Here is a 23228-nt window from a genome sequence, read left to right on the forward strand (position 1 = left end):
CTGCCGCATACACACATACAATCAATGGAGCGGGTGAAGGACAAAAATCCTTTTTTTTTAGTAAAAAAGCTATTCAAAAACAAATTGGATGATTATTATTTTTTTATTTCTTTTATTTTTTAAATTTTTGTTTATTATTTTTTAAAATTTTTTTTAAATATGTTTTTATTATTGTATTTTTATCCATTTTTTTATGTGTTTTTTAATTATATTTTTATGTATTAAGAAAATTTGTTTTTTTATATACATATACATACATATGTATTTTTATAATTTTTTAAATATTTTAGGTAATTTTACAACTAGAGTTATTCCTATAAAATTATGCGAATAAACTTCTCTGAAAAATAGTGTAAAACAATCCATTTTCGTTTTTGTTCAGTACTTTTCTTATTTAAATTTTTGCGAAAATCGACTTAGGCACTTTTTGACATAACTTTTTACCGCCTAATATGAAGGTATACTCTGAAAAAAAAAAATTAAAAACTCGTTTGTGCTGTTGATATTGCATCGCATTTTATTGAAAGAATATTCTTAGTAATTTGTTCGCTGACTAATGTACTTGTATCGTAGATTGTGAGTTGAAGAAACTTTTCACCAACAGCTCTAAACAATTCCAGTTTTGCAAGTAACAATTACAACAATTTCAATTTCAAATTGTTGCTTTTTGTTTTTGTTTTTTTTTTTTTTGTGATAAAAAAAATGAATAAACTTGTCGAAACAAAGCAACTGCAGAAAAATTGAAATTTATTGTACGCCTTTTTGCGACCACTAATGAAACAATCAAGCAATTATTTGACGTTTTATTCACACTTTTTTCAGTTATTTTTTTTTGTGTGCATTCTTCTTTGTTTTTCTCTAAATTTATGCGACCAATAAACTCATAGCGAAAGATTTTTATTCGGATTTTGCCTTAATTGGCATTGCACGCATGCGAACCCGTTTGGTGGTACTAAACGACACAGTGACATACATACATACATACAGGGGGTAAATACACATACATATGTGCATAGTATATATGTATGTATGCCCATTTTTGTGGTATGACAGCCGGTATTTTTCCAATTTTTGGGCAATTGACAATGAAAACGTAATGCTTTGCTGTTTTTCCAATTCTGTGTTTTCTGTAACTCTTCAGTCAATCGGACTGCATTTGTGTATCTGAAAACACACTCGTATCGAAAAAAGATCGGCCCATGACTGTTGCGATTTCTATTCTGAAATCAAAAACGCAACCAGTATTTTAATCGGTTCACTTCTTGACCACAGGCGGAATCGGAGTAGTGTGAAAATATTTAAAATTTCAGGGATACCCTAGCAACAATTCGGGAGTCGTAAGTAATTTGAGCAAAGTTTAAGCTTTTTTTTAAATATCTCAATACATTATTAAACCAGTATGTGTAGGGCTGCCAGATATGCCTGCCGAAAAACGCGAACAATTGTTAAACTGTTTTAGGGCCCTAAAACTACATGAAAGCAGAAAGAAGGTCGGAACTGCAGTGTAGTTACTTCACACACAAATTAAAAAAAGAGAGAACTTGTTTTTTTTTTTTAGAAAATGTTGCTTGTTGATATTTAGCTTCAACTGCATCGACAATTTATACAAATATTTACTTGTTTGCATTTTATAAAGTCTCAGAGGCTTTCTGCTATCCAGTAGCAATATAGTAATACACAATAATAGTTAACGATTTGTATGCAATAATATTTTTAATTGCTTTGAACTTACTTTAGAATTTCTGTATTGTGCTTAATGCGAGGGTTGCTGTTTATATATCTGGCCTTGGGCACTTCTAGTGTTGTAAGGCGACAACTGACATTTCCATTGACAACTCTTACATATTTTACCGTAAACGTACTCAGAACAATTTTTTGAGTGAGTCGGATTATTTTTTTTTGCAATGACTTTAAATATGATCGAAGGCAAAAATGGAAATACACCCTAATTAAATCGTGCGATTATTTATCACAATTTTCGCCTTCGATTAACCAAACAGGAATGCACCGATCAACTAAAACAGAACGTAAAAACTGATACAATGAATTTTATCGCTGTGCACTCCGTGAAGATCTTTCTAAATCAGTGGTTGATTGAGCAAGATCGTCATGCCACTTACCGCGGGATGGAGGTATCCTTGGGCTTTACTACGACGATCATAAGATGCGATTTAAACTTTTTTTTTTTTTTTTTGTTAATTTTTTTTAGAACACAATGTAGAAATCGCTCTGGAAACGGGACTCGACCAAATGCTGCGGAAATTATTTCAAACGAATGCAAAAATGTGTTGATCATTATGAATGTTAATTTTTCCATAAATAATTTTGTAAAACTCTGCACGTAATTTCCAAATTGGCTTTGAATTTTACTTTATACCGTACGTACGTATGCCGAGCGAGTTTCTTTCTGAAGTCCATTGAGACGAAGTATGAGAACAAAATCTCGTATAATTAGTATTATGACTAGGAATTGCATAAAAATATTTTAGTTTTTCCGAAAATACAGGGTTTGATGGAAAAGTAATGAGCCTTCCCGCGCGGAGCGTCTGCCAAGCGATCAACCGAATCGGCTGGTGGGGGAAAATGATCGTTGGACCTTCAACTAGAAACCGGTTCCAGTTCGCTGGCAACAGCGGCGAAGTCAACATCGCTCCGCGCGTGAAAGCTGTTTTAAAAGTGTGACAGGCCTTTGCAGTGGCGAAAATGCAGCGATCGTTGGAGCAACGTAACTCGATCAAATTTTGCGTAAAGCTAAATAAAACGAGTACCGAAACCATTGGGCTACTCAAGGAGGGTTACGGGGCCCAATCTCTGTCCAGTGCCCAGGTAAAACGGTGGCACAAGTCGTTCAAGGAAGGCCGGGAGGACGTCGAAGACGAACAGCGATCTGGAAGGCCTTCGACGACGCAAACCGACGAAAATGTGAACCGGGTTCGTCCACAAGGAGTTTGTACCTCCAGGAAGCACTGTAAACGCGGCATTTTACAAAGAAGTGCTCCTTCGGCTGAAAAACCGCGTCGTCCGGGTTCGGCCCGACTTCGTCAACAATTAGACCCTTCATCACGACAATGCGCCGGCGCACACCGCCTTCCTCTGCACCTCTGCATTGGCTAAGATGGGGGTTCCGGTGCTTCCCCACCCTCCCTACAGCCCAGACCTGTGCCCTCCGGACTTCTTCTTGTTCCCGCGCCTGAAAAGAAAGCTGAAGGGGAGGCGTTTCGACTCCATCGAGGCGATCCAAAAAACTGTGACAGCTGAATTGAACGTGTTTCCGGCGGATGAGTTTAAAAATTTTTCCCTGCAGTGGAAGGACCGCTACCAGCGTGCATTGACGCTCAAGGGTCCTATTTTGAAGAATATTAGTTGTATAAGCCAAAAGTTTTAATAAAACTGCTTAAAAAAATTAGGCTCACTACTTTTCAATCAAACCCTGTATATGTGAATATAGGGCCTCAATTCCTTTTCAGCAAATATTACTTAAAAACATATAACAAACCTTATATTTCTATTCATCACTTTGATTTTAAATACAATACCCTAAATATACTCGTAGATAAGACTTCCTCGTAGCGTTTTTGCAGAAATTGTTACACCTTTCTCACTTAAATCCTTCACAGTATTTTTAACTTCTTGCCATTCTAATACAAAAAGCTAATGGCAAAAAGCAATCACAAAGTTTCGTGCTCACTTCTGCTTCTTTTTATAAAGAACCATGAAAAAGGTTGTGCACTTGTTTTTAACATTTCTTATGGCAATAAAAACGCAGTAAACACATACATAAGGCAAACAAACTTTGGCTGACAACAAACACACACAACAAATGAAGTGGGAAAAAGCTGAGCAGCGATTCCATATCAAGAGAGACCAGTATTTTGGGCATTATTTCTAGACTAACAAAAATATATATCAAAAATGTATAGTTTTTAAATTTATTCAATGGTGCAAAATTGTTTAAACAGTTTTTCAAGCTTCGGTTGTTTTAAGTAATTTTATATATGTATAATATTCTTTTTGTATTTTTTTCGTGAGTTTTTTTTGTTATTTATTTCTTAAATTTTGTTTTTCTTTTGCTCTTTTTAAATTTTATTTATTATTTATTATTATTTTTTAAATTTAATTTTTAATTCTTATGGGAAAAAAATTTTTTTTTTATATTTTTCATATTTTTTTAATTTAATTTTTGTTATTTTAGGATAAAATCAGAGTTTGAAATGATTCTTAATCGATAATAATATATAATTTGGCTTTTTACAACATAAAGCAAAAGATAAAACAAAAAATTCGAATAAAACTTACAGACTGAACTTAAAAAAAATTGTTTTGGCTTTAAGTGAGGCAAATATTCTATTTTTTTTAACTTTTATTGAGCAATATCAATAATCAATAATTTTGTTTTTCTTCATGCTTTTTATTTTAATTTTTTGCAGAATATTTTTTTTTTTTAATTTTTATTTTTTTTAAATATTTGTTTTTCGAAATTTTGCGGATAAATTCAGAGTTCGAAAATAATTATCGATCTATGATATGATTTGGTTTTTCACAGCGCAAAACAAAAAGAAAACAAAAAATTACTTAAAAAGGATTCCCTGAACCTACAAATTTTGTTTGGCTTTTAAGTGAGAAAAATTTAAATTTATTAATCTTATTTATTTAGATTAAGGCAATTTATGTACGAAATCTTTACAAATAAACATAATTAAAAAAACAAAAAAATTATTTTCCAACATGAACCACATCTATTGAACCATATCTCAGTATAATAATACAAACTGGGCCAGCCAGTTTGATCTCAATCTAAGTACATTTCAAGTTTCCTTATTTTCATTTCTGAAAATATTTTTTTTTTGTTTTGACGAGGCAACATCAAGGCAGAATGAGAAAGAAATTACTATTTACCTAACTGACAAGTCTGCGTACTGAAAACGAATGTCATTGCGACTTGGCACACAGATATTTGAGGAGGATTCTTTGAAATTTTTCAATGTAATACTAACAGTGACTTGTTAAATTTTTTCTGTTGAAGATCTACACCAAAAATCTATGAGTAACAGAATAACCAAACAGCAAAGGGTTTTCTCGGACAAAAAAAATTAAAATTTTCGGTTGAAGATAAATTTTAGTGAACAGAAAAACCAAACAGCAAAGGGTTTTCTCGGACAAAAAAAATTAAAATTTTCGGTTGAAGATAAATTTTAGTGAACAGAAAAACCAGACAGCAAAGGTTAATTTTAAACAAAAATTATTTTTATTCCTTAAATTTTTGTCTTTCGGTAGGTGTTTGTCAATTTTTGTTGGGTCGAGGAAGCTAGCACCGCCACAACGTCAAAATCAAAAACTTTTTGTGCCCAATTTATGGGCTATTTATGGGCTAATTTTGGGCCGCAACAAAAATTTTTGGGCTCTTCTCAATCTAGAATCATTGACACTTCAAAGTGGCGGTGCCAGCTGTAAAATAGCCAGCACCGCCACAATGATAACTCGAGAACGGTTGGTCGTAGAAAAATCTCAAGCATATCAAAATTTTGGGCTATTTATGGGCTTTCAAATGCATACAAACAAAACAAAGAAAAACCACCCTTTCTGTGTACACTAACACCCCCCTCCTCAACTTGCGTGAATAAAAATGACAAAAAAATATAAAAATTTTTTTTTGCAACTGAATAGTGTTGAGTAGCAAGTAACTTTGATAATAGTGCTGTGAAAAAATTTTAGTTTGTCGTTTTCATTATTATTTACAGGACATATGCATGTGGGGGTGTCAGTTTATGCAGAGAGGGTGACTTTTTAAAAATTTGTTTATATGGATTTGAAAGCCCATAAATAGCCCAAAATTCTGATATCCTTGAGATTTTTCTACGACCAACCGTTCTCGAGTTATCATTGTGGCGGTGCTGGCTATTTTACAGCTGGCACCGCCACTTTGAAGTGTCAATGATTTTAGATTGAGAAGAGCCCAAAAATTTTTGTCGCGGCCCAAAATTAGCCCATAAATAGCCCATAAATTGGGCACAAAAAGTTTTTGATTTTGACGTTGTGGCGGTGCTAGCTTCCTCGACCCATTTTTGTTCTATCAAAAACCTTTAAAAATGTTGATAGAACTCTGGATAAAGTATAATTAAAAAAAAACTTTTTTGAAAAACGATTATATTTTCTAGTGAAAATTTTTTTGTAAAAAATAAATTTTTTTGTAAAAATATTTAATTTCTGTAATTTTGTAAAAAATTTTTTTGTAAAAAATTAATTTTTTTTGTCATTTTTGAAAAACACGCCCTCAGTGTGATCAATTAATATTTTGTGAAAAATTAAGCAAAGTACTCTTAATGTAAGGGACAATTTTTGCAAAAAATCATGCGATTTTTGAGTTGCTTCAAATAAAAATTCTGATAAAAATATTGAATTTTTTATACAAATTTCTTGATGTTTTTTTTTTTGTTGTGCAAAGTATGGAACTTTAAGTTATATAGTTTTTGTTGTGTTTTTTTATAAATTCTGGTTAAAAATATTGAAATGTTTACACAAATTTCTTGATTTTTTTAATGTTGTGTAAAGTTTGAAACTTTAAGTTATATGGTACAGTTGTTTTTTTTGTAAAAAGTAAAATAAAAATTAAATATGTAAATAGTGAAAACATTGTCACTCTGCTATTACTGTGAACACTGGTGTACCTCACGAAAGCAATGAAAAACACTTCTTAGTATTTTCCAGTAATTGAGTCTCATTGTCCACGTACAGCCGATGACTGTACATTTTTCTGGCTGTTTTCGTATTTCTTAATCATAATTAACATTAAAATAATATATGTATGTAAATAAAAAACAAAAACCAAAAAACGCTAGTCATTGTTCTCTCATATGTACATATGTATGCATGTATGTATATATGTACTTTGAGCTCTGTACAAGCGATGAAAATAGCGAAAAGAAACCTAAAAAGGCCTACAAAGTTCTTGCGCAAGCGTGTCTTCACATGGAACCCCTTTGAAAAAATGACTATATGTACATCTGTGTGCGTGTGTTTGTATGAGGTTTTCATCAAACAGACAGCCATAAGTAAATTTCGTTGAATGTGCATCATTTATGTGTTACGCAGTTTTATTACCTCTACGGAGTTTCTACTTTTGTACTCGTTTTATTTTTTATACACACACATACATACATATGTATGTATATATATGTAAGTATACTTATACATTTAGTTTTTTTTTTGTTGTTTTTTGGTTGCTCGTACTTATGATTTTCATTTGAACCCTTAACGTGTTCCATAAATTGTCTTCAATTCGCAGTTGAATGGCCGACTTCGAATTTGTACAAACCCGACCTTGAATTCGCCGCCGCTTGAAAGTTGTTTGTACGAATATTCTGTATTTTTTTTTTTGTCGACTTGATTTCATTTCAGAGTTACGAGATTTTGTTTTTTATTAGAAAATTTTTTTTTGGCTTGGTTTTTTATTTTTGTGTGTTTTTGTTTTGTTTTACATCTTTGTATATTGAAGACTTTGATTTCGTTCGTTATCGAAAGCGTATCTGATCGTTAATGAGTTTTTGGCTGAGAGGGAGTGCGAGGGAGGGCAGTGTAATATTTGTTGGAAAAATGTAGCTTGATTTGTTTTTTGTGCAATTTGTGTTTTTTTTTTTAGTTCGAATATATTCTCATTCTTTGTTATATACACTGTGCTACTTAAGGGGCCCGGATGGTCTAGAGCTTAACAATTTAGGGTGTTTTCAGGAATTTTTTTTACAATAAAAAAAAGAAAAACGGTATTTAATTTTTTTATGCTTTTTATTTAACTTATTTTACATAAAAAAATGGGTTTTTGTTCCTTTTTTTAATTTTAATAATTTAAAAAATTGTCGCTGAAGTTGACTCTCCCGCAAAATTGGACCTGGACGGTGTTGTCCATTTTGGCTCTTCTATTTATCTGAAACACAAAAACAAAACAAAAATATTAATCAGTATGACTGTAGCTATGTCCCGTACTAGAATACAAAAAAAGTTTGACAAAATGGCGCGGTTTTGAATTTGACACTCTGCAAATTGGGAGTTTTTTTCAGTTTTTTAATAAAAAAAACCGAAATAATTGAAATAATTATATGATTCTAGTACGAGCGATAGCCATTGCTGTCGTGAACAACATATTAAAATTTCGGACGATTCGGTTGAATAGTTTTTTCTTTTTTTGGCCGCGTGACGAATTTACGAATCTGACTCTACCTGCTAAAACGGCTGTAGAATCGAAAATACTGGAAATATCCTTCCAAAAATTTCACAATATATTCTTAAAAGCCTACACTCAGAAAAAAACTTGTTCGGTTCAAATTAAAACGACTATTGAAATGAGGAAATATGGGAATGATTTGGCGCCTATGAAAAGGCATCCTCTTTTCAGTATCTGATATTTTCTCAAAATGAAGAAAACATTTTTACATGCTTTCGAGAAAAACTTTCCCGATTTAAGGAATTTGTTTTTATATTTGTAATAAATTTTATGTTTGAAATAGATAATATTTTGCTAAAAGAAAATAAAAATATTAATCATTTCAGAGTAAAATTTGCTGGAATTAGGGAAACTGTTATTTTGTTTCTAGTAAAAATTTACTAAAAGAAAAATAGCTTTTTTCTCAATTTTAAAAAATCTACCTGAATTTTCAGATTATGAAATGTTTTAAATATTGAATAAAAATGCAAAAAATTTGGTTTTAGTTTTTTTATTTTTGAAACACAAACTGGAAAAATTCATTAAAAAAACTTTTTTGGCCGTAAGAGTTTTTCATTGTTAACAATATACACATGAATTGGTGGATAGTTTAATTCATCTGCTTTTATAATTCTAAAATGTCCGCTCTTAGGGCCTACTTTAAAAGATAGGTAGTGATTTGTGTACCCTAAGATATTTATAAATTCACAAAATAAAAATATTTCTTCATTTATAATGAAAATTTCGAGAACTTGGTATGATACAAAGTTTGGATCATAATTAAATACAATATAGTCTTTTTTATAACTTGTGCCATTTAGTTTAAAATTGGAATAGCAAACGCAATTACTGATCACGTCGGCATGGTTTGGATGTACTTCAGCAGAAATAAAATAATTTGCAACTGTTGCAGCTAGAAGTTTCCTATACTTTGGAGTGAGACACTTTTTTTGCGCATAGTATTTCAGGATTTGTGATCCACCCGCCGACTTACTGAGTATTGCTTCAAAGGATTCCTTATATGAAGTACAGAAATGTATATTTACAATAAATAAATAACTAAAGTAAAAGTAATAAAAAAAACATTTACCTCACCACGATATTCATTTGCCAATAAAGCGCATGCCTCAGTGTGAATGGCTTGTGTTTTTATTCCCTAGTGAAGTAAAACGAAGATTATGAATTTTTGCATGCATATCTGTATGTGTGTATATGCACAAAATAACAAAATACCTGTTGCGCTTGCCAATTGAGCAGATTATGCTCAAAAATTACCCTTGGTCCAAACTGCGATGTGTCGATCAATGTATCCAAATGGCTTGGCTTTAGGAGCTTCAATGATTCCTTAGTTAGACCGCTTTCTATAATTGAAATGATTAGCAATAACTAGAATGAGCAAAACAAAATATCCATAAACTTACCAATAAACACGTTCAAAAACGGTTCGCCTTCCAACTCAATTAAAATTTCTATTAATTCATCCATTGCACGACAAAATATATAATCACGAAGAAAAAAAACAATCAACTACGTATGTTCGTAAAATCAATGAGCATTCGATAAGATAATTGTAATTAAAGTAAAAAATAACAAAGAAGAATGTAACATCAAAATGAGGACTACGGGTTTATGTTTCAAACACATTTATAGTCATTTAAAAGAAAAAATACTCAAAACCGATAAAATTTATTGAATTTGGAAGAGTTCAAAATAAAGAATGGTTTTCTTTATTTTAGGGAGGGAATTTTTTCTGAGTGTATACTTTCGAAATATCAAATAAAACGATTTTTTGAAAATTATAGTACCCCTTAAGAACTCTTCTTTATCAGGAGAAACTCTGATCCTATGAGAAGTAAATTGATAAATATTATCTCTGTTATATTCAGTATTTTTGTATGTGAATTAATTTAAAATATCAGTGTTTATGCACTATAATTAAAAAAAATATAAAAAATGCATGAAATGAAAGATGAAAGTTAAGTTGCCATTTCAATCGAGGCAAGAAATAATTAAACATACGACGTGTATATTACAAGTATATAAAGTTTGGTTCTACTTGGACTAGATTCTTCTTTACTTCTTATTTCAACTTTTAATCCTATACCTCTAAAAATGTTCTTCAAAAAATCTTCTGTTGTTTTCGCATAAATTATGTGCAATCCAATTTCCTGTGCACACAGCTCAAACCAGCTCCTCCGGCGCTCCTCTCAATCCATGCAAATATATGCATCAATCGGTTAGCGCCCTAATTTGAATTGTACAACATACGCCTTGAGGTATATCAAAAAATGCTGATCGCGTTTGGGCGAACTGTTAACCGTAAACAATTTGCTTGTGTCTTTGTTTTGAATTTTATGTCATTTATTTTTCTTTTTTCTTATCTGTTTTTATTGTTATTCAAGCAACAATTTCCCTTGCCCAAGAAGCAAAATAGAAAAACAAAAACATTAAGAAAACCCATACGAAATGTTAATTTAAAATGAAATATCTGCATACGTACATTGAAATAAGGCACAGTCTGCCATTAAAAGCAATGTGAAGTGCGCGCGCATGCGCGGCCCGCCGCAATGCTCACCCAATGCACAGATGGCAAAATGTTTTTAAACGGAAATGACTTTTATGCTTGTCTGCAGAATTAACTGCGCAAAAATAACACCATTGGCCTTTCAAAAATTAATGAAAACAAAGAAATCAAAAAACAACAAAAGGAATACACATACAGGGTGGTCCATCTAGCATTTGAAAGTTAAAAGCTATAAATTCGTATAAAGGACATATGCATTTTTTTAGTGATATTTTTTTCAGTTATTCGAAGGAGCTTAAGTTTCCTATCTAAATTTTTTTCCCGCTCTGAATGGTTCTGTTCGGTAACGGTGTAGGGGGAAGTGTTATACTACTAATTTAGGCTCAAGTTTTCCCTTTGATTCCCTAGGTGGTGGGATAGCTGCGATTCTAAGTCTTTCACAAAAAGTTAGCGTTTAGTCGCAGCGGAAGTGTCTAACGCTTTCCCTATCCGCCTCAGTGTTCCTGCAACTTCGACGGGTGCCATTAACCGTTTGAATCCTTTTTTATCGCGTGAACAAAGTTCCGGACCAGTCAAAATACTACTGTATCAGGACGGCCACGGGATTCCTCCTCATGTCTCCCCTGCAACACCTTCATAACGAGGCTTCCCAGCTCCCGACCAAGGAGCACATCAAAATGCTCAGCAAGCGAGTTTTGCTTGGGTGTTACCATAGGAATCCGCCCTGCGAACATTTGCAAGAGCCTGAGCCGACACCCAGACATATCAGGAAGCAGCTCTTCAACTACACTGACGAGATCCAGGGCAAAACACGACTGCAACTAGTGGACCGGACAGTATATATGCAGACGCTAAAAGGCATTCATCGGGAGACTCTCACCACCTCCCTAAAACTCCCAATCAAACACTAGCCATTGCAGACGAAGAGTTTCAGCTGACTCGTAATACCCGGATAACTTTGGCTCAATTACGTCCTGGATATTGTAGCAGGTTAAACTCCTACTTATGCTGAATCGACTCCGACATACTCAATATATGTCCAGTATGTGAAGGTACGCGGCACGATACTAATCACCTATTCACATGCCCTTTTAAATCCACTCACCTAACACCCCTCTGCCTCTGTAGCCAACCTGTCGAAACGGCACGTTTCCTGGTCCTACTGTTAGATGAGCTAGGCGATTACGATGGGTGACTACACAGCACTGGCAGGACCGACTGAACTGCTACAACAACAATAACACCTTTTGGAATACCAATGGGTATTGAAAAAGTACTGCTGAAGAATCCCAAACAGCGCAACCGAGATTTCTCTAAATGATTACGAAGAAATTCAAGCTGCGCGATAGTGATTGTTTTGTTTTATGACAAAAAATACCAATACCAATAAGACTTTTATTTTGTAATGTATTATCGCATTATTATACGGGGGTCGTTTTAAAATTCCGTGAAGAAATAAAAACTACTTAACTGTTTGAAGTAAACCTTTTTTATTTTTTGACATAGTGGCCTTTTAGTCTTATGCACTTGTGTTTGTTGTTGCAGCAGCATAAACATTCCTCATCATGTATGGGGAATGCTATTGAAGGGACAGTCCTTAGCCGGTTATAAGTATGGATCGTTCCGGTTACGTAGAACTGACTGTCCTGGGAACGAAGTTTTTGCACTTCGTTCAACGTTGTTCGAGTTTGTTGATCCCTTCCGAATAATAGGATTCTTCCAATAGGGCAGATGTGAAACGACGTGGTATTCTATTTTCATGAATTTTCCGATCACAACTGGTGAGGCGTAAGCTGATACGTAGTCGTGGTGGAAAAGGAAAACCACTCGACTTCCTCGGTTCAAACGATTGTCAAAAACAAAGAAATATATCGGTTTGCCTGAAACTTGATGTGTGTTCTTCGAAGAGATACGCGTCAGTAGTGCTATCTCTCTGACCTTTCAAACGGCCCTCGTAGTATTAGTCTATCTATTGTAAAATTATTATTCAAAATTTTCAGGAATGTTTCTCTCTATCTTGGAACTCAGACAACGTTCGTGGTACACCGCTTAGCCTAGCCAGCTCATTTAATATACTATATAGTTCTGCATTCGATTGCCAGTATGAACGAAGCCATCTGGCACTGTAGAGATTTTATGCTAAATACCTACTACTTTAGAAATAGGGTTATCTCCGAGCTTGTAATTGTCTAACTGCGAATTAAATTTTTGGCTCCTCAGAAAGGGCATCGTAGCTGTCAAAGTAAATAATTTTTTAGTTCAACCTCTAAATGGGGCACCCTCTATATACATACGTACTCATATGTATGTATGTTGAAATGCACACATGTGGCATCAGCTTGGATTTGGGTGTGGTGTTTACTTGATCGCTGGTAATGGCATTGGTAATGACAATGGAAATGAGTTGCCAGTTGCAACCTTCAAATTATGGCTCACATTTTTATTTCCATATTTCCTTTATACTTCGCCTTGTACTTCAACTTAAACTTTAATTCGCACAAAAAACAAAAAAACGAAAAATAAGTGGGGTAGAGGCAGTAAAGTATTTTAGCCGTCCAAATTGTGAGTGCTAGCATTGAAGTATATACATACATACTGATATTATTTTTAACTAAAAGTACAAACAAAAGATTTCCACTCCGTTTCGCATTTTCATTGGTTCTCGTATTCGCTTACCGCAATAAAAAGCGCTAAATTATGCGTTAATTAGCAGCTGTGTACAAGATCTGTCGCTAGGCAGCGCAATGAAGTGCTTGTGCTCTAACCAATTTCGACACCCCGCGGCACCCCCTCGAGTGTACTTGATTGATGGCTTTCAAGTGGAGTGCGTGGTGTGCGTTATGCTCATGCGTATATATGTGTGTGTATTTGTGTGGATATGTATGCAAGAGTATTGCTGGATATATGCCTATGAGCTGTACGTCGGTATAAAAACTTAACAGTCCGCATGCGTAAGCACCTTTGCCTCAGACTTCCTTTTTCTTTTTGTGTAGTTCATAACTACTAATTTTCTTTAATGAGCTTTGGCAATATAATTAACATTAACCTGCCATAATTTAGTTTTTTTTTTTTTTGCTGATTCTATAATATATGCACTAGTAGTTGGCTACTCGGCTGAAATATTGATTGGCAGTTGAAGCAGTTGAATTTACTAGTCCAATACAAGTATTTCACTAGAGATATTTTTTAAGTAAATATCCAGATCACGAATTCGTTGTTTTATGTTAAATATTTTGTTTATGAACGCTGTTGTTGCGTTTTTAGCTACGTCGCGGTGTATACTGTTATCGTCATGTTCCGACTTGCAGTCTCTGAAAGCAGCTACGCAGTCCATAATGGCATACGTAATTCTGATGCTAGGGTGCTGATATGTGACACTACTGTACACGCCGTCCTTGGGTTTGTCACACCACAATTCATTTTGTATTTTAGGTTTAGATTTGAAGACGGCTACATCAAGCGGAACGCTACAGACTTTGTCGCTTCTGAATAAAGATTTACTTTTGAGATCAATTAGAGTTTAAGCTGAGAATTTATACAACTTCAATAGAACAAAATTTTAATAAATAATAATAATAATAACTTCTCAAATCACTAACATCAACTCTCAGCAGCAGTTCCAATTAAGAATCATACCACGCTCCCACGACGCGTCGCGACGGTCGGCTGTACGCAATCGGAGTGACCCGGCGTTACATATCGGGCTAAGGACTGTCACTTCAGCATCATTCCCGTGTATGTAAGGGGAATGTTTATGCTGCTACAAAATCAACAACAGCAAGAATCATAGCACTCTCTACAAAAAGACGTAATTTTTTTAATACACAATTTGTGCGAAAAAACAGTTTTCGCTTTAGTAAACAGATAAGAAGTCACCCGGTATAAAATCTTTCAAATTCAAAATCAACACTGAGACATCGTATAAGGTGGCGCAAAATGAATCATCCTATCGGAAGATCTATAATTTTAATTTAGACGTCATACGTCAATCATATTTGACAACTGTTAATTAAACAGCTGCAGTTTACAGAAGGACAAGCAATTGAGCGCGCGAATGGGTCAAAATAAAGATTTTCAAATTGGATGATTAATTTTGCGCCACCTGGTACTTGTCTAAAAACCTGCTGATAGATAATTTGGAATATGTTTTCGCATAGATCTGTTCTATTAAGGTATCTAAAATTCCCAAAAACTATTTCACGAATATAACTTGCATGCAAATGAAAGCTAAAACTAAGGTATACTGGACTTTTTGCAGATGCGAGATAAACTGCATTCGAAAGGACCAATTTTGCTTGTCTTGTAACGTCTATAGCAAATGTAGTTTTCAGTATAGGTTGCAGTAATATTTTATTTTTGGATCACTTTTTATTATTGTTGTAATAAGCTTTTTTTTGGTATTTTTTGCTTTTATTTTTTTAATTTATTTTTATTGTTTAATTTTTCGTATTCGATACTTATTCTATTTGTTCTAAATAAAAAAATGAATTCTTTAGTTTTTAAATTTTTTTATTTATTTAAATGTTTTTTTTTTGTTTTTAATTTTTTTATAATTTTGTTTTATTTTTACTTTTTATTTTGTACTTTTTTTATTTCTTCTTTTTTTATTTCTTCTTTTTTTATTGATATATTAATATAAATAACAGTTTTTTTTTAATTAAAGCTAACATTTTTTATTTAAACACTTTTTTAATTTTTCTTATTTGTATAACTTTTAATTTTGTTTTATTTATACCTTAATTTTGTTTTGTTTTATTTTTTTTTAATATGTTTTATTCTTTTTTTTAAGTTTGTTTTGTTTTCTTTTTTTAATTTTGTTTAATTTCTTTTATTGTATGTTTTTGTAACTTTTTTTATTTTTTTAATTTTATTTTTCTGTAACTTTTTTATTTTTTTAATTAAAGTTTTTTTTTTGTTTTTTAATTTTTTTTTTTAATTTTGTTTTATTTTTACTTTTTTTATTTTTTTTATTTTATTGTTTTGAAACTTTTTTTTTTTTAAATTTAATTTTTTTTTTTATATTGTGCTAGGAATTATATATTCCGCCCTCTAAAACGGCAAGCTCACTTAATTTATTTTCTGATAGCTCTTCTGACAGCTTGCATGAACAAATATTCGAAGTTAAGCAACCCAACTGCGTTTAACTGCAAGTGCTGCTTCCACGTGCCAAACTGAGTCCTCCATCTAGCCATATACACACGCCCTATAAGAAGAACTGAAACATGCACGGTGCAGTAGTTTCATAAAAATTCACGATTTCTCAACGAATTGGTCGGACACGAACGACCCCTCGACATGGGATTAGGTTACAATCGGATGATTGATTTTAAAAGTCGCCACTATTTTGAATTTTTAAAAACTATTGTAAATAAATTCGGATTCGTAATCAGCGCCTTCAATAATGCCTTATGCGAAGTTTCATTAAAAGTTACCAATGGATAGGTACATATTTTTGCCACTTTTGAGTGGATTTTCTCACTCATAATACGGCGTGAAGTTGTATGATCTTAATGACCAATTCACATCACATCAGTTCGAAAGAAAGAAATTTCGAACCATTACCGAAAAAGCTCTTCATTTTCGTAGTAGATGACAGCTGTTAAATCACGATTTTCGATCGAAAATAGGTAACCAATATACATACATATGTGTATATTTATTACATGCATGTGTGATCCGTTTTACTCCAAAATATGCAAAAAACAAGCCTTCCTTTATTTCCATTGATCAAACGAAAATAGTTCTCATTATATTATTTCAAATTCCATATTTAGCCCAAGCGCACATTCGAATATTATACAAGTACATACCACACTTGTATGCTCTCCATCCTTGTTGTTGTTGCGCTCTTGCCGCAGTAGATAATTTTGTAAATATTTATCTAAAATTGACATCATCGATCATTGGTACTAATTTTCACCGAAATTATGCGGCGCAAAATGACGGCACTCAACAACTCAGCGCCACCAGTCTGAAAATCACACACATTCACACACTCTCGGGCACATGTAGTATACTTATAAGAAGCCGAATAAGAATTTATATATTGCGCATACATACGAGGGTAACCACAATGAATGTATACGAAAGCAAAATTTGTGAAAAGTATTCAAAACCGATTTTGTGACATACTGTATTTTTCTCGAAATATTCTCCCTAACGATTGAATCGGTTGAAGCTACGTTTAATAAATACAAACATTACAACACGGAATTTGGCATATGCAGGCTTTAGGAAGAGAAAAAAAACCGAGAAACCGAACTGTGCGACTAGCCCTGGGCGTCCGAAAATATGAGAGCCAAACAGTTTGATAGGTTATCTGGTCGTTTGAATATTTAGCTTAGAACCCAATTACGCGTGAAGCAATTTTGGATATGATTTCTGCTGGATGTTCTGATATTATCAAATCATTTAGTCTTGCCAGTGAATCTATTTAATTTAGTCAAGGGATAATTTAATAGCTTATTTAGGTTTTGTTTGTCGCTCAATATTTTTATTATGAGTCTAGTAGCGCGTGGAGATTTCTTCGAAATCTTACTTTGATAAGTTGCCTAATGTCTGATGTGTCCATTCTGTCTCAGGACGGTGATGAACCATTTCCTTACAGTTCACTAAATTGCACTTACGACACTGAGTTTCATACGTGGTCCACATTTTATCTGCAGCTTGTTTACCGAAAGGCCAATTGCTCGCAATCGTGGTTGTTAGGCTGAAAATACATACAAGGAACACGACCTTATGGATCTATATATCGTCCTGTTTCTGACTGGTCATAGTTGGACGAAAATTCCTTCGAAATTTTTCAAATGCTTATCTTATTCCTGTTTTGGGGATGCACTGCGAAATGTAATGCTGGCATCATCCAAAATTTTCAAAATAAAGTAATACGGGATATCGTTACATATCAAGCGGGATGTAGGGAATGACGAACTACACAGAGACCTGAAGTTCAGTCAAAGAAACGATAAATCTTTGCGCTGCCAAGCATTCCAAAAGGATTGAGGAACACATCAATGGTGAAGCCTCAAGAGAAGCTTGAAGAGAAGTAAACCACTGGACTTAGCGGTAAACAATGTCTAAAAATTCATGAATTACTAAACAATCAAACAAAACAATTCTACTTTTTAGTATAACGTAACTATAAATTTACTGTCGATTATGATTTCAACTGTCAGACGTCTGCAACCTAGCCCGAGGAGAGCATGGCAGCTGAGGTGGAGGTGCTGAATGGATTCCAGCTTATCCTCTACACAGCTTCTGCCGAAAGTAGTTGAGACAATCCTAAGTCTCGCTGCATGGATACCTAACGGGCAATGCCCAGTAAGAACACCCACCAAATACGAAAACTGCGGCTTTGAAGTTCTCTAGAGGGCTCCCGATCTACACGTGGCCCGTAAACTTGCAACTATGCGCGTTTGCGCACTAGCCCAGTGCTCGCTGAGTTGACACGAAACCCGAATTTCCAGCTGCAGACCACAGGTTATGAAGGGAACCTGGTCTTCACATTGCACAACTGGTGAATTTCATCAGCAGCTTGATGCATTTAACGCAATGTAATCACTCACCGTTTGGTTATCATCCTCCAATCCAAAGCCACTTCTTTCTTCTTTATCCTTGCTAGGATTCTGTTTTTTCCACCACTCCCTTTTTCCTCTGTATGATATCACAATAAACGAATGTGATTCTGTGTCGATTGGGCAGCCATTTATCCTAAATATATGTCTATTGATAGATTTCGGAAACTTTTTGGTTCGCCCTCGTATACTTCTAGACAATTTCCTGTTGACTACTCTTGTTGATCATTCGGTGGTTTTGGCACATAATTAGTCGAGGTGATGAAAAATTATGCCTTCACTGTAATTGCCACGGCTGCTTTGTGGCTGGCGTTCCCTGCTTACTTGCGACAGCGTTTGCGGGCGCATACACATGTATGTACGTAAATATGTGTGGATGTGTAGATACTCCTGCTAAGTCAGCAAATAAATAATTTTTAATATAAACAATTTGTGCAATAATTCACTTAAAAGCTACTCCATGAGCGACTGTGTATTTATCTATGTGTGTATTTGCTCCCTACTCATTAATATAATATAAATAATTTAGAATTGTGTATCAGTGTGCGTGTAAATGTACTCAGCGATTCACTCCCATTATTCGTTCATTTTGCTGTAATTCCCATTCAGTTTCAAGCACAAAAGCGCGATTTTCAATGGTTGCTAAGCGTTTTGTACGGCTTAATTGGCGTGATTTGGTGCTTTGACATTTCTATATCTGTTGTTCCCTACGGGTGGTGGGAGACGCCAGGTGTGGTGGTGGGCACTGTGTCAATATAATACATACATTCATACATATATATATACACATATGGTCATTAAAATAGGTACCCCCTCGTTCATACCGAAAATTCAAGTGTTTTAAATTAATAATAACAGATATTCAATTGTATGTGGTTTTCATTTCCTAGATTCCTGTAAAAAATACCAATTATAATTCACGGATCTTTTAAAACTTAAATTGGTGACAATAGAAACAAAAAGGAAATATTCATGTGGTCGTACGGAATAGAAATAGATACTCGTACTATCCAAAAAATAACTTAGCTCAGATGGTTGAAGTACCAGTCTGACACTCCTCAAGTAGCACCCAAGTAGCGTCGCTTTTTGATACCATTTTGAGCCCTCCAACAGGCAGATATCTACAGAAAACCAGAGCTTTTGATATAATGGAGAAGTTTGATGGAATTTAGATGGGAGCATTGTCCCACGCTGTCGAAGAAAGAAGTACCCAGTGACCTTATTCGTCTAGCTGCCAAACCCGCACTTAACAGTCTCCTTCTCTGAAACGTCCCCACAGCTTTTGTAATGGGGACTAATTGGTAAACCTATCTTTTTCGCGTATGTTGCGATCGTTCAATGCGCGGTAAACACAGCTACGAGTTTGGAAATGGAGTGGCGTGGAGTCCGCAAGACTTTTTTGAGTCCTCCGTGTATTCTTCTGGGGCCAAGTGGTTTCGAAATAGCACGCGAAGGAATGGGGCTCCATCTGTTCTACGCTTTTCTGGAAAATAAGTTGTGCAGTTTGCCAAGGGGATGTCGATGTCTGGGTAGGATACCTCTGAGGCCAATTCACACCATTCGACTCGTTCCTGATCGCAGCTTGAATAGAAAAAAAAGAAAAAATGTTAATTCTCCCGCGCTGTCGCGTTCCCTATGCATTTTGCATGCCTGCAGGATCACAAAGGCTTCTGGCTGAAAAATACTACCAGTATTCGGCAGTTTTAAGAAAACATATAAATTGGCTGATTTAGAGCAAAACCCTGCTCTGACTTGACAGAGGTACCAGCGTCGGTACAGATTTTCCCCTCGTTCCAATCCTGTCTACTTGGAAATATTGCCGTGGCACGACTCTCAGTTTGCTGTGAGAAATGCAGTGTTACCTGCCTAAAAATGCTCCTATGCCCTTGAGATTTTGCCTCCAGAGTGCAACCTCTTTTAAGTCGATGGAGAAGTATGCAAGTGCAAAACGACAAGTTCTACATGCTCGGGTGATGCCAATACAAGCAGTCATTTGCACCCTCCTCAGTTTGCTGTTTGAATGATCGAACGTTAATCTTTGTATTCGATTTGGCATATAACTGATCATCTTACTGCAGGTTTCTGTGGTTGTTTGCCATAAATCCTTATTTTTGAATGTTTTATTCCCGATTCGCTTCCTTAAATCTGCCCAAAGGTTCTCAATGGGGCTTAGGTCGGGCTTGGTCAATCCATAACTTGAACATTATTTTGTAAAAACTATTCACCTTCTAACATTGAGGAGTGTTTTGGATGATTATCTCGTATAAAAACCCACCGAAGTGGCTATACTTCTTAGCAATTGAAGTATGACCATGCAAATAAATTTGTCCATTTTATTGGTTTCCACTCCAGACCAAGAGAAGCCTACCCATTTCGTTATGTTGCCTTCAACGAGCTTATTTTTTTTTTTTGTTTTTGTGTGAGAACTCTTATACTTTACGATGTCTGACATTTCGCCCAGCATCATTTCCAAATAAATTTATTTTTGTTTCATCGCTTCAAAGTATTTTATAAAATTTTTTCATAACCTCTGGTTCACACCATGACTTGTGCCCTTGAGCAAAACTTTTCCACTTCTTTAAATTTGCTTGCTTCAACAGAGGAACCTTACAGGTTATTCTGCCTGTTAGGTTCTTTGTACCATCGGCACCGTACAGTTCTCGCTAATGCTGCGTTCTTGATTTCAGCTGCCACGGCCTTTGACAACTTAAGAAGATCCCTTTTGGCAAGATTCACAATAAAATTATCAGTAGTGCAACTCGTTTTCGTTTTCCCACCACGTCCTTCTGTGGATTTTTCGGGATTAAGGGATTTACAACAAAATTTTTGGCCCGTCCAAGAGACTCAGCGACTCAGATAGATAAAGGCAACGTACCTATTTCAATGGCCGTATGTGTACGTATGCACCACATATCGTTACCAACCCATTGTAACCGTTGATTGGTGTTGATTACTCAGTAACTGGCCGCAGCTGTTTTGCAAATAATGTATCACAAAAGTGTAATAAACCAGCGATAGGGGCGAGCAGACAGATGTATGCACAGTTACATAGATTATTACAACATAGTTATTATTTATTCAGTTGGTCAGCCACTGTATTTTACTCACTCTTAAGTACCATTGTTCAAATGCAGGCTTTAACATTTAATTATTCCATTAACGGGGAGTAAAGTTGGCCCAACAAAGTACTGACAAGTTATTATATGGGGATTATAATTTCAACCAACAATCGGTTTATTAATAAAATACAAAATAAAAAAATTTAAATAGTTTGTATGTAAAAAAGAACTACGAAAATAAATAAAAAATGCTTGTCACAATATTCGGGATCAGAGCAAAACAGCGGCCAAGTAATGTTGTGTGGCTGGCAAATCATTTGTAATGTGATTAATGCGTCAACATTTTATTGTTCCATTAACCTGCTAAATTATTAATTAATTTAACAATTATCCATACATATTGTGATAATTGAAAGTAACGGACGGTCGGCAAAACTAAAAAAAAAGTTGCAAAAAAAAACACGGTGAAATGTTTTTTTATATGTTTTTTGTTTTTTTTTTTTTTGTTCAACCTGCTAACATTTAATGTTTTTTTTTTGGGGTTGTAATATTTTATGGCTGTAAAGTTTAATTACTATAAAAATTAAGTTTGTTCACATTGCGAATGCGATTGTTGAAAAATTTACAAAGGGTCACATATGTAAGTAGACCTACAGTGGAAATTTTTTTTAATTTTTAGAAAGCCAACTCCAGAACAAAATGCAGTGCTTTGTTCAAATCAGGTACCCAAACTAACTGTTATCACATTTTTCAAAAATACAAATGCCAAATGCATGAAACATATGGAAGTCGCTAGGGTGAAAACTGGTCACGGTGGGTCATTCCCATGGCATCCGGTTCTACGTTATCGGAATGACTCCGGTTTTTCCCGATCAAGGGCTGCCGGCCCAGTAAACTAAAACAGAAAACTGGTCGCGGTGGGTCATTCCCATGGCATCCGGTTCTACGTTATCGGAATGACTCGGGTTTTTCCCGACCAAGGGCTGCCGGCCCAGTAAACTAGCCCTCTGTAGTGAACCGTTTATCATCAATACGGTGGGTGCTTTGTGACACGGTTCATTGTCCTGATGACAGAGAATTTTTTCTTTTGCAAAATGGGTATTTTTTCACGAATTTTCTCCTTCAACTGTTGTAAGAGGTTGCAATTATATTTAGAATTCATTGCTTTGCGAGTTCGCAAGTAATCCGCAAACAAAATTCCTTTTGCATCCCAAACAACTGATGCTAGCAACTTCTTGGCAGATTTTGGAGCAAAAGAACCAGGTTCACACCACTCTTTAGCCTCTTGTTTGGATTTAAGATCATGGTGATAGACACAAGTTTCATCCATGGTGCTGAATCGACGCACAAAATCCACTTTATCTTTTCGAAAACGCTCTAAATATTGCTGAGAAAGTCGCATTCGAATGTGTTTTTGTTCCATTGTTAGCGAATGCGGCACCCATTGTGCACACATCTGTGTTTACTGTTTACAGTGCCCAATGAGATGCTTACAGCTTCTACTAAATCTCCTTCAGTCACTCGACGATTTTCCAATACGATATCCTGTATTTTTCCTACGATTTCTGGTGTTATCGGCTGTTTTAGGCCGTCTTGTTTTTGGATCATCTTCGAGGCCTGTATTACCATGTTTAAGTTCAGCAACCCATCTCTCTATTGTAACAATTAAAGGCGAAAAGCCATTATACACTTTCACATTCGTTCCTAAATTTCCTTTGCTTTTAAATCTTTCAAAAATAAAAATTTAACTACGGCACGATACTCGATTTCTTCGTTGTAGAAAATACTGTTGTTGTTGTAGCAGCAATACTAAACCCTCCCAGTATAGTGTCGACAGGTGGGGTCCATATGGAGAGCAGTGTTAGATGAGTGGGTTT

General features: G+C 34.7%; 1 protein-coding gene across 1 annotated transcript; it reads right to left on the bottom strand.

The window, feature by feature from the left end:
- Positions 1–2205: 2205 nt before the first annotated feature.
- LOC128871754 (uncharacterized) lies at positions 2206–9700 on the bottom strand. Its single transcript, XM_054113806.1, has 4 exons — positions 9616–9700; positions 9428–9555; positions 9285–9350; positions 2206–2253 (listed from the first exon to the last, which is right to left on the bottom strand). The coding sequence occupies exons 1-4, from the start codon at positions 9677–9679 to the stop codon at positions 2206–2208; spliced, it is 306 nt and encodes a 101-aa protein (XP_053969781.1). The 5' UTR covers positions 9680–9700.
- Between the last annotated feature and the right edge of the window lie 13528 nt (positions 9701–23228).

Source organism: Anastrepha ludens, chromosome 2, assembly GCF_028408465.1.
Source record: "Anastrepha ludens isolate Willacy chromosome 2, idAnaLude1.1, whole genome shotgun sequence".
NCBI lineage: Eukaryota > Metazoa > Arthropoda > Insecta > Diptera > Tephritidae > Anastrepha > Anastrepha ludens.

Coding starts and splice junctions, on each gene's coding strand:
- LOC128871754 (XM_054113806.1), bottom strand. CDS start 9,679: ATGGATGAATTAATAGAAATTTTAATTGAGTTGGAAGGCGAACCGTTT. Junction 9,556..9,615: donor GTTTTTGAACGTGTTTATTG/GTAAGTTTATGG, acceptor TTTCAATTATAG/AAAGCGGTCTAACTAAGGAA. Junction 2,254..9,284: donor CAAATGAATATCGTGGTGAG/GTAAATGTTTTT, acceptor TAATTTCCGCAG/CATTTGGTCGAGTCCCGTTT.